This window comes from Chiloscyllium plagiosum, unplaced genomic scaffold (assembly GCF_037043375.1).
Source record: "Chiloscyllium plagiosum isolate Xiang-an unplaced genomic scaffold, Cpla_swu_hap1 HiC_scaffold_8, whole genome shotgun sequence".
Classification (NCBI taxonomy): domain Eukaryota; kingdom Metazoa; phylum Chordata; class Chondrichthyes; order Orectolobiformes; family Hemiscylliidae; genus Chiloscyllium; species Chiloscyllium plagiosum.
In genome coordinates, this window is record NW_028270146.1 from 14,853,883 (window position 1) to 14,866,829 (window position 12,947).

Consider the following 12,947-nt stretch of genomic DNA (forward strand, 5'->3'; position numbering starts at 1 on the left):
TGTGCAGATAGTTACTGTTACAAAATTTCACATGTACAGCACTATATTTTTCAATTGCTTCTCATTCAATAATTATACAGAAACGTAAATAAGGAAGCCAAACTTGTAATCTAAAAGTGAAATTTTAAAGCACATTGCATGGTGATTTTTGTGATCCTGAATATTTGTTTGTTGAAAAAGTTAAGTTAATCATTCACAAATGTTGCTGCATTATTTAATGTTTTATTCCCTTAACAGATATACTGATAAACTGTTTTTACATTTTACAGTAAATTTTCATGGATTTGTACCATGATTGATTCCCTAATCGAGGAATTACTAAGGAAATTGATGAAGTTGCTTTGGATGGATGTTAACCTTCAACTTTGCTGCCCTATGACAATACTGCAGCTGTACCAAACTGAACAATTCATATGCGCCTGATATAACAATGTTATCTGCTAATGTGATCACGACCAGCAGATCAGACTGGGTCTCCTTTAATGATGATGCACAATGCACAGTTTATGCAAGTGAAGCAGGTAAAATTATTTCAGTTATATTATGGGAAGTTAAAGTACTGTACATCAGACTTTTTAATAGAAAAATTCTTAATTTTCAATTATCAGAAAAGGTGCTGACAACAATGTTTTATGTGCTCTTCTTTAATAACTATTTTCTTTCTCAAAAAGTTATATTTTTTTCACTACAAGCACTGATTTGAATTCCATCTTCTAATATATTACAAGTTGAGAACTGCACATCACATGTCATAAAAGTGTTCTTGATGTAAAAATGCATAGAATGTTGATTTTGTCATGTATACAAAGAATGCAGTTTGCTGAAAATGGGTTCTAAACATTAAATGATCCATCTGAGAAACACAGACTTTTGATAATGTAAATAAAAGCAAAATACTGCTGATGCTGGAAATCTACAATAAAATCAAAGTGTTGGAGAAACCCAGCAGTGAAAATGGCAGAGGATGATCTTTAGAAGGCGGAGACTGGTGGGGTCTATTGTTCTGAGAGGGAGGAGAAGGGATGAGGGCAAAAGTGCAGGAGGTGAGAGGGGCATGATGCTGGGGGGATGAGGAGTTCTCAATTGAGAAGAAAGGTCATGTTGGAGGCACCCTGATGGAAGGTTGCATTATCGACAGATATGAAAAAGGTGGAGAAACTGGAGGAATGTCTTATGTAAAGGTTAAAAAAAGCCACCATTGTCCTGCTGGACCGTGTGGTTGCTCTCTCATTAGAGAAAGACAACTGGCAATTTAACCCGAGGTCACTATGCCTCGGGCAAGGGGAGAGGTTGAGAACGAAAGTTCTTTGTGGTAACTTCAACCGGTGAGAAATGTGGTATGAGCTTATAGAAGCTCATAGCAAAAATTTTTATTAGTGTTTTTGAGGGGTAAACATAGATTAATTTTTAAAAGTAAAGATGACTATCATTAGTTGATGTTGAAAAACCGTTGGAATAGTCCTTCTAATATTATTTTAGTTGTTGTCTGATTTTGCCTCCGGGCGATTTCTCCTTGAAGTGATTTGGGATTAAACAATTTGTTATGTATTTAAAGCAAGGAACAAAGAGCAATACAGTACAGAATATGCCCTTTGGCCCTCCAAGCCTGCGCCAACATATTTTGCCTTCCATACTAAAATTGTCTTCATTTACAGGATCCGTACCCCTCTATTCCCTTCCTATTCATCTATTTGTCCAGGTGTTTCTTGAATGCTGCTATTATGTCTGCTTCCACTACTTCCCATTTGCCAGCACTTGGCCCATATTCCTCTAAACCCTTCCTGTTCATATACCCATCCAGATGCTTTTTAAATGTTGTAATTGTATCAGCCTCCACCACTTCCTCTGGCAACTCATTTCATACATGCACCACACTCTGTGTGAAAAAGTTGCCCCTTACTTAGCTTTTGAATCTTTCCACTTTCACCTTAAGCCTATGCCCTCTAGTTTTGGACTCCCCCTACCCCAGAGAAATAAAACCTTGTCTATTTACCCTCTCCATGCCCTGCATGATTTTATAAATCTTGAAAAGGTCACTCAGCTTCTGACACTCCAGGGAAAACAGCCCCTGTCTATTCAGCCTCACCCCATAGCTCAAACCATTCAACCCTGGCAACATACTTGTAAATATTTTCTGAACCCTTTTAAGTTTCACAACATCCTTCCGTTAGGAGGGAAACCAGAATTGCACACAATATTCCAAAAGTGGACTAACCAATGTCCTGTACAGCTGCAACATGACCTCCCAACTCCTATACTCAATGCTCTGACCAATAAAGGAAAACATACCAAATGCCCTCTTCAATGTCCTATTTACCTGTGACTCCACTTTCAAGGAACGATGTATCTGCGCTTCAAGAGCTCTTTGTTCAGCAACAATCTCCAGGACCTTACCATTAAGTATAAGTCCTGCCCTGATCTGCCTTTCCAAAATGCAACACCTCACATTTATCTGAATTAAATTCCATCTGCCACTCCTCAGCCCATTGGCCCATCTGATCAAGATCTTGTTGTACTCTGAGGTAACCTTCTTCGCTGTCCAATGGACCTCCAATTTTGGTATCTGTAAACTTACAAACCATACCTCCTACTTTCACATCCAAATCATTTATACAAATCATGAAAAGCAGTGGACCCACCACTGATCCTTGTGGCACACCACTGATCACAGGCCTCCAGTCTGAAAAGCAACCCTCCATCACCATCCGCTGTCTTCTACCTTGGAGCCAGTTCTGTATCCAAATAGCTCATTCTCCCTTTGTTCCATGTGATTTAACCTTGCTAACAGTCTACTGTGAGGAACATCGTCGAAAGCCTTACTGAAATCCATATACATCACATCCACCACTCTGCCCTCATCAATCCTCTTCGTTACTACTTCAAAAAACTCATCAAGTTAGTGAGACACAATTTCCCACAAACAAAGCCATGTTAGCTATCCTTAATCAGTCCTTGCCTTTCCAAGTGCATGTAAATCCTGCCCCTCAGGATTCCCTCCAAAAACTTCCCCATCACTGATGTCATGTTCACTGGTCTATAGTTCCCTGGCTTTTCCTTACCACCTTTAAAAATAGTGGCACCACATTAGCCAACTTCCAGCCTTCCAGCACCTTGTGGCTATCGATGATACAAATCTCAGCAAGGGCCCAGTAATCACTTCCCTAGCTTCCCACAGAGCTCTAAAGTACACTAGATCAAGTCCCAGGGATTTATCCACCTTTTTGTGTTTTAAGATATCCAGCACTTCCTCCTCTGTAATATGAGCATTTTTCAAGATGTCGCTATTTGTTACCCACATTCTATATTCTATAATCTTCTCTACAGTAAACACTGATGCAAAATACTTGTTTAGTATCTCCCCATCTCCTCCGGTTCCACACATAGGCAGCTTTGCTGATCTTTGGGCCCTATTCTCTTCCTAGTTACCCTTTTTTGTTCTTAATGAAATTATGAAATCATAGAATCCCTTCAGTGTGGGAACAAGCCATTCAGTCCAAAAAGTCCACACCAAACCTCTACAAAGTATCCCAACCAGACCAATTCCCCCATGACTAATGCAACTAACCTACACATCCCTGAACACTTTGGGTAATTTAGCATGGCCAATTCACCTAACCTACACATCTTTGGACTTTGCACCCAGAGGAAACCCATGCAGACATGGGGAGAACGTGCAAACTCCACACATTCAGTCACCGGAGGCTGGAGTTGAACCCAGGTCCCTGGCACCATGTAAGCATCTATAATATAATCTCAATAAAGTGATCATCCCTTTTTTATTTCTCAGTTCTACCCAAATAACTTCCCTGGACATATTCCCAGGAATATCGTCTCTAAGTATAGCTGTAATTTTATCCCTAATCAAAAATTCTACCTTGCCCAACCCCCACCTTTTTATCCTTCCTATAGCATCTGTACGTTGGAACATTAAGCTGCCAGTCCTGTCCATCCATGAGCCATATCTCTGTAATTGCTATGATATCCCAGTGCCGTGTGCCCAACCATGCCCTGAGTTCATCTGCCTTTCCTGTTAGGCCTCTTGCATTGAAATAAATTAAGTTTAATTTCTCAGTCCTATCTCATTCTCTGCTTTGTTTCTGCCTGTCCTGACTGTTTGTTTGACTTGCTCCCTTTTCCAACTGTACCCGTTCTCCCTGGGTTCTACCTTCCACCCCACCTTACTAGTTTAAATCTTCCCGAGCAGCTCGAGCAAATCTCCCCACCTGTATAGTAGTCCCCTTCTAATTCAGGTCCTTCTTATACAGGTAACATCTATCCTAGAAGAGAGTCCAATGATCCAAAAATGTGAACCTTTCTCCCCTGCACCAGCTCCTCAGCCATGCATTCATCTCTATCCTCCTATTCCTACCTTCACTAGCTCATGGCACCTGGAGTAATACAGATATTACTACCCAGAAGGACCTCCTTTTAAATTCCTGCTTAACTTCCTATATTCTCTCCTTGGAATCTCATCCTTTTCTCTTCTTATTATTACTTCCAATGTATACAAGATCTCGTGTCCCCTCTGAGAATATTCTGCACCCTCTGCAAGATATCCTTGATCTTGGCACCAGGGAGACAGCATACCATTCTGATTTCTCATTTTTGGCTGCAGAAACATCTGTCTGTGCCTCTGACTAGACAGTCGCCAATCACAATCAATTGCTTGGAACTTGTCGTACCCTTCATTACATTAGAGCCATTCTCGGTACCAGAAACATGGCTGTCCATGCTACATCACCCTCTACATTTTCCACAACAACATACTCGTTTCATAGCTAAAATTCCTCCATACCAGGCAAAATCCTAGTAAACCTTTTCTGCACACTCTCCAAAGCATTCACATCCTCTGGTAGTATTGCGACCAGAATTGTAAACAATATTCCAAAGGTGACCTAACTAAAGTTCTGTAAAGCTACAGCATAACTTGTCTATCTTTATACTCAGTGCCCCTTCCAATGAAGACAAGCATGCCACAGGCCTTTTTTATTACCTTATCTACCTGTGCTGCCATCTTCAGTGATCTGTGGATGTGCACACCCAGATCCCTCTGCATATCAATACTCCTGAGGGTTATAAAGTTAAAAGTCACACCCGTGATTGTGGCTGTCCTGATGAAGGAGCAACGCTCTGAAAGCTAGTGCTTCCAAATAAACCTGTTGAACTGTAGCCTGGTGTTGTGTGATTTTTAACTTTGTACACCCCAGACCAACACCGACACCTCCACGTCCTGAGGGTTACTGTCACTGAATAATTTCCATCGGTACTTAATCTTCTAAAATGCTTCACCTCACATATGTCCAGATTAAGCTCCATCTGCCATTTTTCTGCCTATGCCTCTGACTGATCTATTTCCTGCTGTTCCTCTGACAATTCTCCTCACTATCCTAATACCATCAATCTTTGTATCATCTGCAAACTTACTAATTAGACTAGCTATGTTTTCCTCCAAATTATTTATGTCTATCATGAACAGCAGAGGTCCCAGCACTGATCCATGTGGAACACCAATAGTCACAATCCTTAATTCCAAAAAGCATCTTTCCACTACCACCATGTGTCTCCTATGACTAAGCCAGTTCTATATCCATCTTGTCAGCTCACCCCTGATACTATGTGACTTCACTTTTTGTACCAGTCTGCCATGTAGAACCTTGTCAAAAGCTTTACTGAAGTCCACGTAGACAACATCAACTGCTTTTCCCTGTTAAATCATCTTTGTTACCTCCTCAAAAAACTCAATCCAGTTGGTGAGGCATGACCTCCCCCAGACAAAACCATGCTTCTTCTGGTCATTCTGCTATAATGTGCATTTTGTCAGCATGATTTCACTATAATGCAACTGACAAATTGTGGAAGCTGTTTGGATAATGCAAACTTTCTACTGAACGGCTATAGCAATTTTCTATTAGCGATCCTCTACAGCGTGACTTTCCATAGTGCAATCTTTTATAGCGTGAGGTTGCAGAGGAACACAACTGTTATTATAACAGAACGATCTGTATCACTAATAAGTCCATTTGCTTCTAAATGCATATAGATCTTTTCCCTGAGAATAGTTTTCAAAAATTTCCCTACAATAGATGTGAGGCTCAGAGGCCTGTAATTTCCAGAATTATCCCTGTTACCCTTCTTAAACAATGGGACATCGTTAGCTATTCACAGTCCTCTGAACAAATCTTGTCATTTTTTTAAAATCAAAATTTGATTTTTAATCTATGGGATTAGCAAAACTTGATTGTCTGTGAGATAATGTGAAAATTAGTTTTATGATCAACAGTTGGTAATCAACAAAACTATTCACCAGCCTCATCTGTATCACTTGGAGATAATAATTATCTGGACTATACAATCCAGCAATCCTCCTCATCTATTCAAGCTGGTCCTTTGGCCAGAAGCCAGCATAGTTCAATGTATCTAACACAAATGGTATCCATGCTCAATGGATGGATTCTTAATCTTTTACCACTCCACCCTCCGCCAACAGGTTGGTGATTAGAGTTTGAATTCAGCTGAAAGTATCTCTGAATTATTTATTCATGATCCAAATGAATACCCCCAGTGACAGAATTTTTGCAATTCCTTCCATTAGCATTGCTTAGCTTTCCTGAAACTTTTAGAATGCAAAATTCACACGCAGATTGCATTTGCCAGTTATAACATGAAAGCATACCTATTTTTCCTGGAGGCAACCTCTGCTAGTTCAATACACATGCAGTTTGTCTAGAATACAGGAATCTGAACACATTGAATTTGACACTACCCAAACACCTAACTCAATTTTGTTGACATGAATCCAAGATTTCAAATTTGCGGTGTGGAGCTCCTGGAAATACTTGCATGCCTACAATTGTAAAAAGAATTGAGGCTGCAAGATGGCCCTGCAATAGCGTTATTTATATAGCTAGTCACCTTGATTGCAAAATAAATAAATGTTTTGACTCTTTCTTTCTCTGTTGCAAAGTGTTAAAGCATGCTTTTGGAGGTGTTATCATAACTGAGTACTTGGGTTTGTCAGTGACACATCCTCTGACAAGCAGAAATATGGAAGGGGAATGTTGGTATGAAGAAAGTAGGTTTCAGTTTGAAGGAAGAGGTCCATGGTCATTTTATCATAAGCAAATGGCAAGGTGAAGGTGTACAAGGCCACAACAAGGAACTTAACAAAGGAAATTGTTGTTATCCTTGATAATCTCAGTGATTAATGCTAAGGCTCTTATTGAAATCACTTCATAGTGCAGAAAAACGTCTATTCTGTAGGGCTCAGTGGACACAGGTTTCCCAATCCCTGTTGGGTTGCTCTGCTTCCTTCTATTGTGTGCCATCTTGTTTTGCAAAACAGAGGACAGAATGTAAGTGGTTCTGTGGCACTATTTGGGCATATACTTGCCACAGATGAATGCCTTTTAAAATTTCTTGTTACACTGATGTCAGGTCCTGATTCCAGAAATTGATCTTTCTAGTAGTCTCTTCCACGGAGGATCTTCTGGGCCCATAACAGTTTTGTTTTGCCCCGCCGCACCCCTCGCCATATCATACATGCCTTCAGATTCCTGTATCTGTGTTGGGGTTCAATATCAAAGATTTTTAGCAATCTTTTGTCCATCGCCCCATTTCAGAAAGATTAAGCTGTTTAGATTCGACATTATGACAAGATTCTTGGATGAGTTCAAAGTAATTTGGCAGAACCAAACTTATTGGAGTTCTTTGAAGCAGTAACTTGTGCAATAGATTTGAGAAGAAACCAGTGAATATTTTGTCTTTAGATTTCCAGAATACCTTTTGAAATATACCTGACCAAATTGAAAATAAAAACTTATGGTGTAGGAGTAACAAATTGACATGGATCAAATATCGAGTGACTCACAAAAAGCAGAGAATAGGAGTAAATGTTTTTTTCCAGGTTGGCAGGATGTCATAGTGGTATGCTACAAGGATGTGTAGAACACAATTCCAATGAGCGACCTTACACTGCAGCACAGACGAGCTTCAGAAAACAGAGGAGGACCACCTATACAATGTATTCAAGAAGAACGGATACTCAAAAAATACAGTCCGCAGATTCCTCAAGAACAAACCACGACAAGCAGACCAAACACAGCCAGAAACCCTAACCACCTTACCATACATCAAAGAAGTCTCAGAAATATCAGCCATACTACTAAGACCCCTCAGAATCCTAGTAGCATACAAACCCACCAACACTCTCAAACAAAAACTAACAAACTTAAAAGACCCAGTACAACCCATGGACAAAACCAACTTCGTCTACAAAATTCCATGCAAGGACTGCCACAAACACTACGTAGGACAAATAGGAAGAAAGTTAGCCACCAGGATACATAAACACCAGCTAGCCACAGAAAGACACGACCCTCTCTCCCTCATAGCCCTACACACTGAGGAAAAAAACCACCATTTCTACTGGGACAACACATCGATCCTGGGACATCTAAGCAAAGACATGCCAGAGAATTCGTAGAGGCCTGGCACTCCAACTACAACGCCATAAACAAACACATAGATCTAGATACCATCTATCAACCCCTCAGAAAATGAACAGGAAATGACATCACCAGAAACCCCATCCAAGAGAAAGATATAAATAGAAAGCAGGAGACAACAGCTTCGCTTCACTTGGAGGTCGCCACTGATGATGTTACCTAGCCGGGTAATGAAACGTCTGGATATCAAACCTACAGCTCAGCAAGCAAACCCACACCCTAAACAAGGATGTGTCCTGGGACCTTAACGCGTTACAACTTCTATAAATGATTTTGCTGAAGGGATCAAAGGGGTGGTAGCTAAATTTACTGATGATACAAAGATAAGTAGGAAAGTGAGTCATGAAGAGCCTACAAAGACAAGTTTAAAAAGTGGGCAAAGATCTGGCAAATTATGTATAATGTGGGAAAATGTGAAATTGTCCATTTTGGCAGAAAGAATAAAAAAGAAGCATATTATCTAAATGGTGAGAGTTTGCAGAGCTGTGAGATGCAAAGAGATCTGACTGCATGAATCTCAGAATGATAATATGCATATACAGCATGTAATCGGAGCTGAAAAATGTGTTGCTGGAAAAGCGCAGCAGGTCAGGCAGCATCCAAGGAGCAGGAGAATCGACGTTTCGGGCATAGGCTTCAGACCCAGTACAACCCATGGACAAAACCAACGTTGTCTACAAAATTCCATGCAAGGACTGCCACAAACACTACGTAGGACAAACAGGAAGAAAGTTAGCCACCAGGATACACGAACTTGCTTATGCCCGAAACATCGATTTTTTTCCTGCTCCTTGGATGCTGCCTGACCTGCGCTTTTCCAGCAACACATTTTTCAGCTCTGATCTCCAGCACCTGCAGTCCTCACTTTCTCCACAGCATGTAATCAGGAAAGCTAATACAATGTCAGGGTTTATTGTGAGAAAAATTAGATGCAAGAATGTTATGTCTCAGTTAATCTGTGGTATTGCATACAATTTTGGATCACTTTATTTATGGAAAGATGTTAATGCATTGGAAGCAGTTCATAGAAGGGTTCTAAGGCTAAGAGCTGGAATGAGCAGATTGCCTTAAGAGGAAAAATGACACCAGCTAGGCTGATATTCTCTGGAATTTAGAAGAATCAGAGGTGACCTAATTGAAACATACAATTTCCTGAGGGGCTATGGCCAAATGGATGTTACCTCTTGTGGAAGAATCTAGAACTAAGAGTCATGATTCAAAAATAAGGGCCACCCATTTAGATTAGATTAGAGTGTGGAAACAGGCCCTTCGGGCCAACAAGTCCATACCGACCCGCCGAAGCGCAACCCACCCATACCCCTACATTTACCCCTTATCTAACACTACGGGCAATTTAGCATGGCCAATTCACCTGACCTGCACATCTTTGGACTGTGGGAGGAAACCGGAGCACCCGGAGGAAACCCACGCAGACACAGGGAGAACATGCAAACTCCACACAATCAGTCGCCTGAGGCGGGAATTGAACCCGGGTCTCTGGCGCTGTGAGGCAGCAGTGCTAACCACTGTGCCACCATGCCGCCTGCAAAGACGGGGATGCCGCCCATACTACCCATTTAAGATGGGGATGAGGAAAAAAAGATTGAATGTTGTGAATCTTTGTAATTTTCTTCCTCAAACGGCATTGGATACAGAATCTTTAAATATTTTGAAGGCAGAGGTAGATAGATTCTTAATTTTTCATGCCCCTCAATAATTGTCAGGGTATGCAAGCATAAAGAGTTGAGATTAAAATCAGATCAGCCATGATCTTATTGACTAGCACAGCAACCTCAAAAACTTATTTAATTTCTTGTTTGTATGTTCATAGGCTGGCTGTGATGTGTGATTGGCAAAAATTGCTACGAGGCCATTTACGCAGGGCTAACTAGCACCATCAAGATATGGTCCCACTAGGTAGCCCATCAATAGTTTTGCTCAGTAGAATATGCACTTTGTGAATCATGACTTGCACAACCCAAACTGGGGCAAATTTCTAAGCATAATAGTACAACCTGAAACTAAATTGAAATTTACACAACACTTCAGGGATCTGTGCTTTAGTTGGGACTATAAAAGCGAAATACTTCAGCTGCTGTAAATCTTCAGTCACAGGGGAGGTCACAGTGGACTTGAGAATAGCCAACGCTATTAATTTGTTGAAGAACTACAACCGGGATAATCTGGGAAATTACAGGCTGATGAGGCTTATGTGAGTGTAGGAAATTATTGGCAAAGATTCTTAGCGATAGGAGTTTTTCACATTTTGAAAAATGTGGACTTATTAGCGATAGGCAGTATGGCATTATATGGTATTGCTAGACCATAGCAACACGATGGCTGGAGGAAGAGCGCCACATCTTCCGCCTAGGAACCCTCCAACCACAAGGGATGAACTCAGATTTCTCCAGTTTACTCATTTCCCCTCCCCCCACTTTGTCTCAGTCCCAACCCTCGAACTCAGCACCACCTTCCTAATCTGCAATATTCTTCCTGACCTCTCCGCCCCCACCCCCACTCCAGCCTATCACCCTCACCTTATCACCCTCACCTTAACCTCTTTCCACCTATCGCATTTCCAACGCCCCTCCCCCAAGTCCCTCCTCCCTACCTTTTATCTTAGCGTGCTTGGCACACTTTCTTCATTCCTGAAGAAGGGCTCATGCCCGAAACGTTGATTCTCCTGCTTCTTGGATGTTGCCTGACCTGCTGCGCTTTTCAAGCAACACATTTTCAGCTCATTATATGGAAGAGGTCCTGTCTTACAAACTTCATTAAGTTTTAGAGGAATTGACAAAGATGTTTGAGGGCAGGGCATTAGATGTTGTCTATGTGGGCTTTAGCAAGTTTTGGCAAGATACCTTGCTGCAGGCTGTTACAAAATGTGAAGTCACATGGGATCCGCAGTGAGCTGGTAGGATGGATGCAGAACTGGCTTGAGCAAATAAGACAGAGTAGCAGTGGAACAGTGTTTTAGTAGGTAAAAACAATGACTGCAGATGCTGGAAACCAGATTCTGGATTAGTGATGCTGGAAGACCACAGCAGTTCAGGCAGCATCCGAGGAATATTAAAATCGACGTTTCGGGCAAAAGACCTTCATCAGAAATACAGGCAGAGAGCCTGAAGGGTGGAGAGATAAGATAGAGGAGGGTGGGGGTGGGGAGAGAGTAGCATAGAGTACGATAGGTGAGTGGGGGAGGGGATGAATGTGATAGATCGGGAGGGGAGGGTGGAGTGGATAGGTGGAAAAGAAGATAGGCAGGTAGGACAAGTCATGGGGACAGTGCTGAGCTGGAAGTTTGGAACTGGGGTGAGGTGGGGGAAGGGGAAATGAGGAAACTGTTGAAGTCCACATTGATGCCCTGGGGTTGAAGTGTTCCAAGGCAGAAGATGAGGCGTTCTTCCTCCAGGCGTCTGGTGGTGAGAGAGCGGGGGTGAAGGAGGCTCTGGACCTCCATGTCCTCGGCAGAGTGGGAGGGAGAGTTGAAATGTTGGGCCACAGGGCGGTGTGGTTGATTGGTGCGGGTGTCCTGGAGATGTTCCCTAAAGCGCTCTTCTAGGAGGCGTCCAGTCTCCCCAATGTAGAGGAGACCGCATCGGGAGCAACAGATACAATAAATAATATTGGGGGATGTGCAGGTAAATCTTTGATGGATGTGGAAGGCTCCTTTAGGGCCTTGGATGGAGGTGAGAGAGGAGGTGTGGGCACAAGTTTTGCAATTCCTGCGGTGGCAGGGGAAGGTGCCAGGATGGGAGGGTTGGTGAAGGGAGGCGTGGACCTGACCAGGTAGTCACGGAGGGAACGGTCTTTGCGGAAGGTGGAAAGAGGTGGGGAGGGAAATATATCCCTGGTGGTGGGGTCTTTTTGGAGGTGGCGGAAATGTTGGCGGATGATTTGGTTTATGCGAAGGTTGGTAGGGTGGAAGGTGAGCACCAGGTACGTTCTATCCTTGTTACGGTTGGAGGGGTAGGTGCGGGATGTGGACGAGATGTATTAGAGGGCATCTTTAACCACGTGGAAAGGGAAATTGTGGTCTCTAAAGAAGAAGGCCATCTCGTGTGTTCTGTGGTGGAACTAGTCCTCCTGGGAGCAGATGTGGCTGAGGCGGAGGAATTGGGAATACGGGATGGCATTTTGCAGGAGATAAGGTGGAAAGAGGTGTAATCCAGGTAGCTATGGGAGTCGGTGGGTTTGTAAAAAATGTCGGTATCAAGTCGGTCGTCATTAATGGAGATGGAGAGGTCCAGGAAGGGGAGGGAGATGTCAGAGATGGTCCAGGTAAATTTAAGGTCAGGGTAGAATGTGTTGGTGAAGTTGATGAATTGCTCAACCTCCTCGCGAGAGCACGAGGTGGCGCCAATGCAGTCATCAATGTAGCGGAGGAAGAGGTGAGGAGTGGTGCCGGTAAAATTACGGAAGATCGACTGTTCTACGTAGCCA

At 42.4% G+C, this 12,947-nt stretch overlaps 1 protein-coding gene across 4 annotated transcripts in view; it reads left to right on the forward strand.

Moving 5' to 3' along the window:
- The window catches only part of ston2 (stonin 2), a 180,432-nt gene that overhangs the window by 35,862 nt on the left and 131,623 nt on the right, over window positions 1-12,947 (forward strand). For all 4 annotated transcript variants that reach the window (XM_043696971.2, XM_087989600.1, XM_043696975.2 and 1 more), the window contains exon 2: window positions 270-521. In XM_043696971.2, coding sequence (XP_043552906.2) covers window positions 431-521 — 91 coding nt within the window. In that variant the 5' untranslated portion in view covers window positions 270-430. The remainder of the gene's footprint in view (window positions 1-269; window positions 522-12,947) is intronic.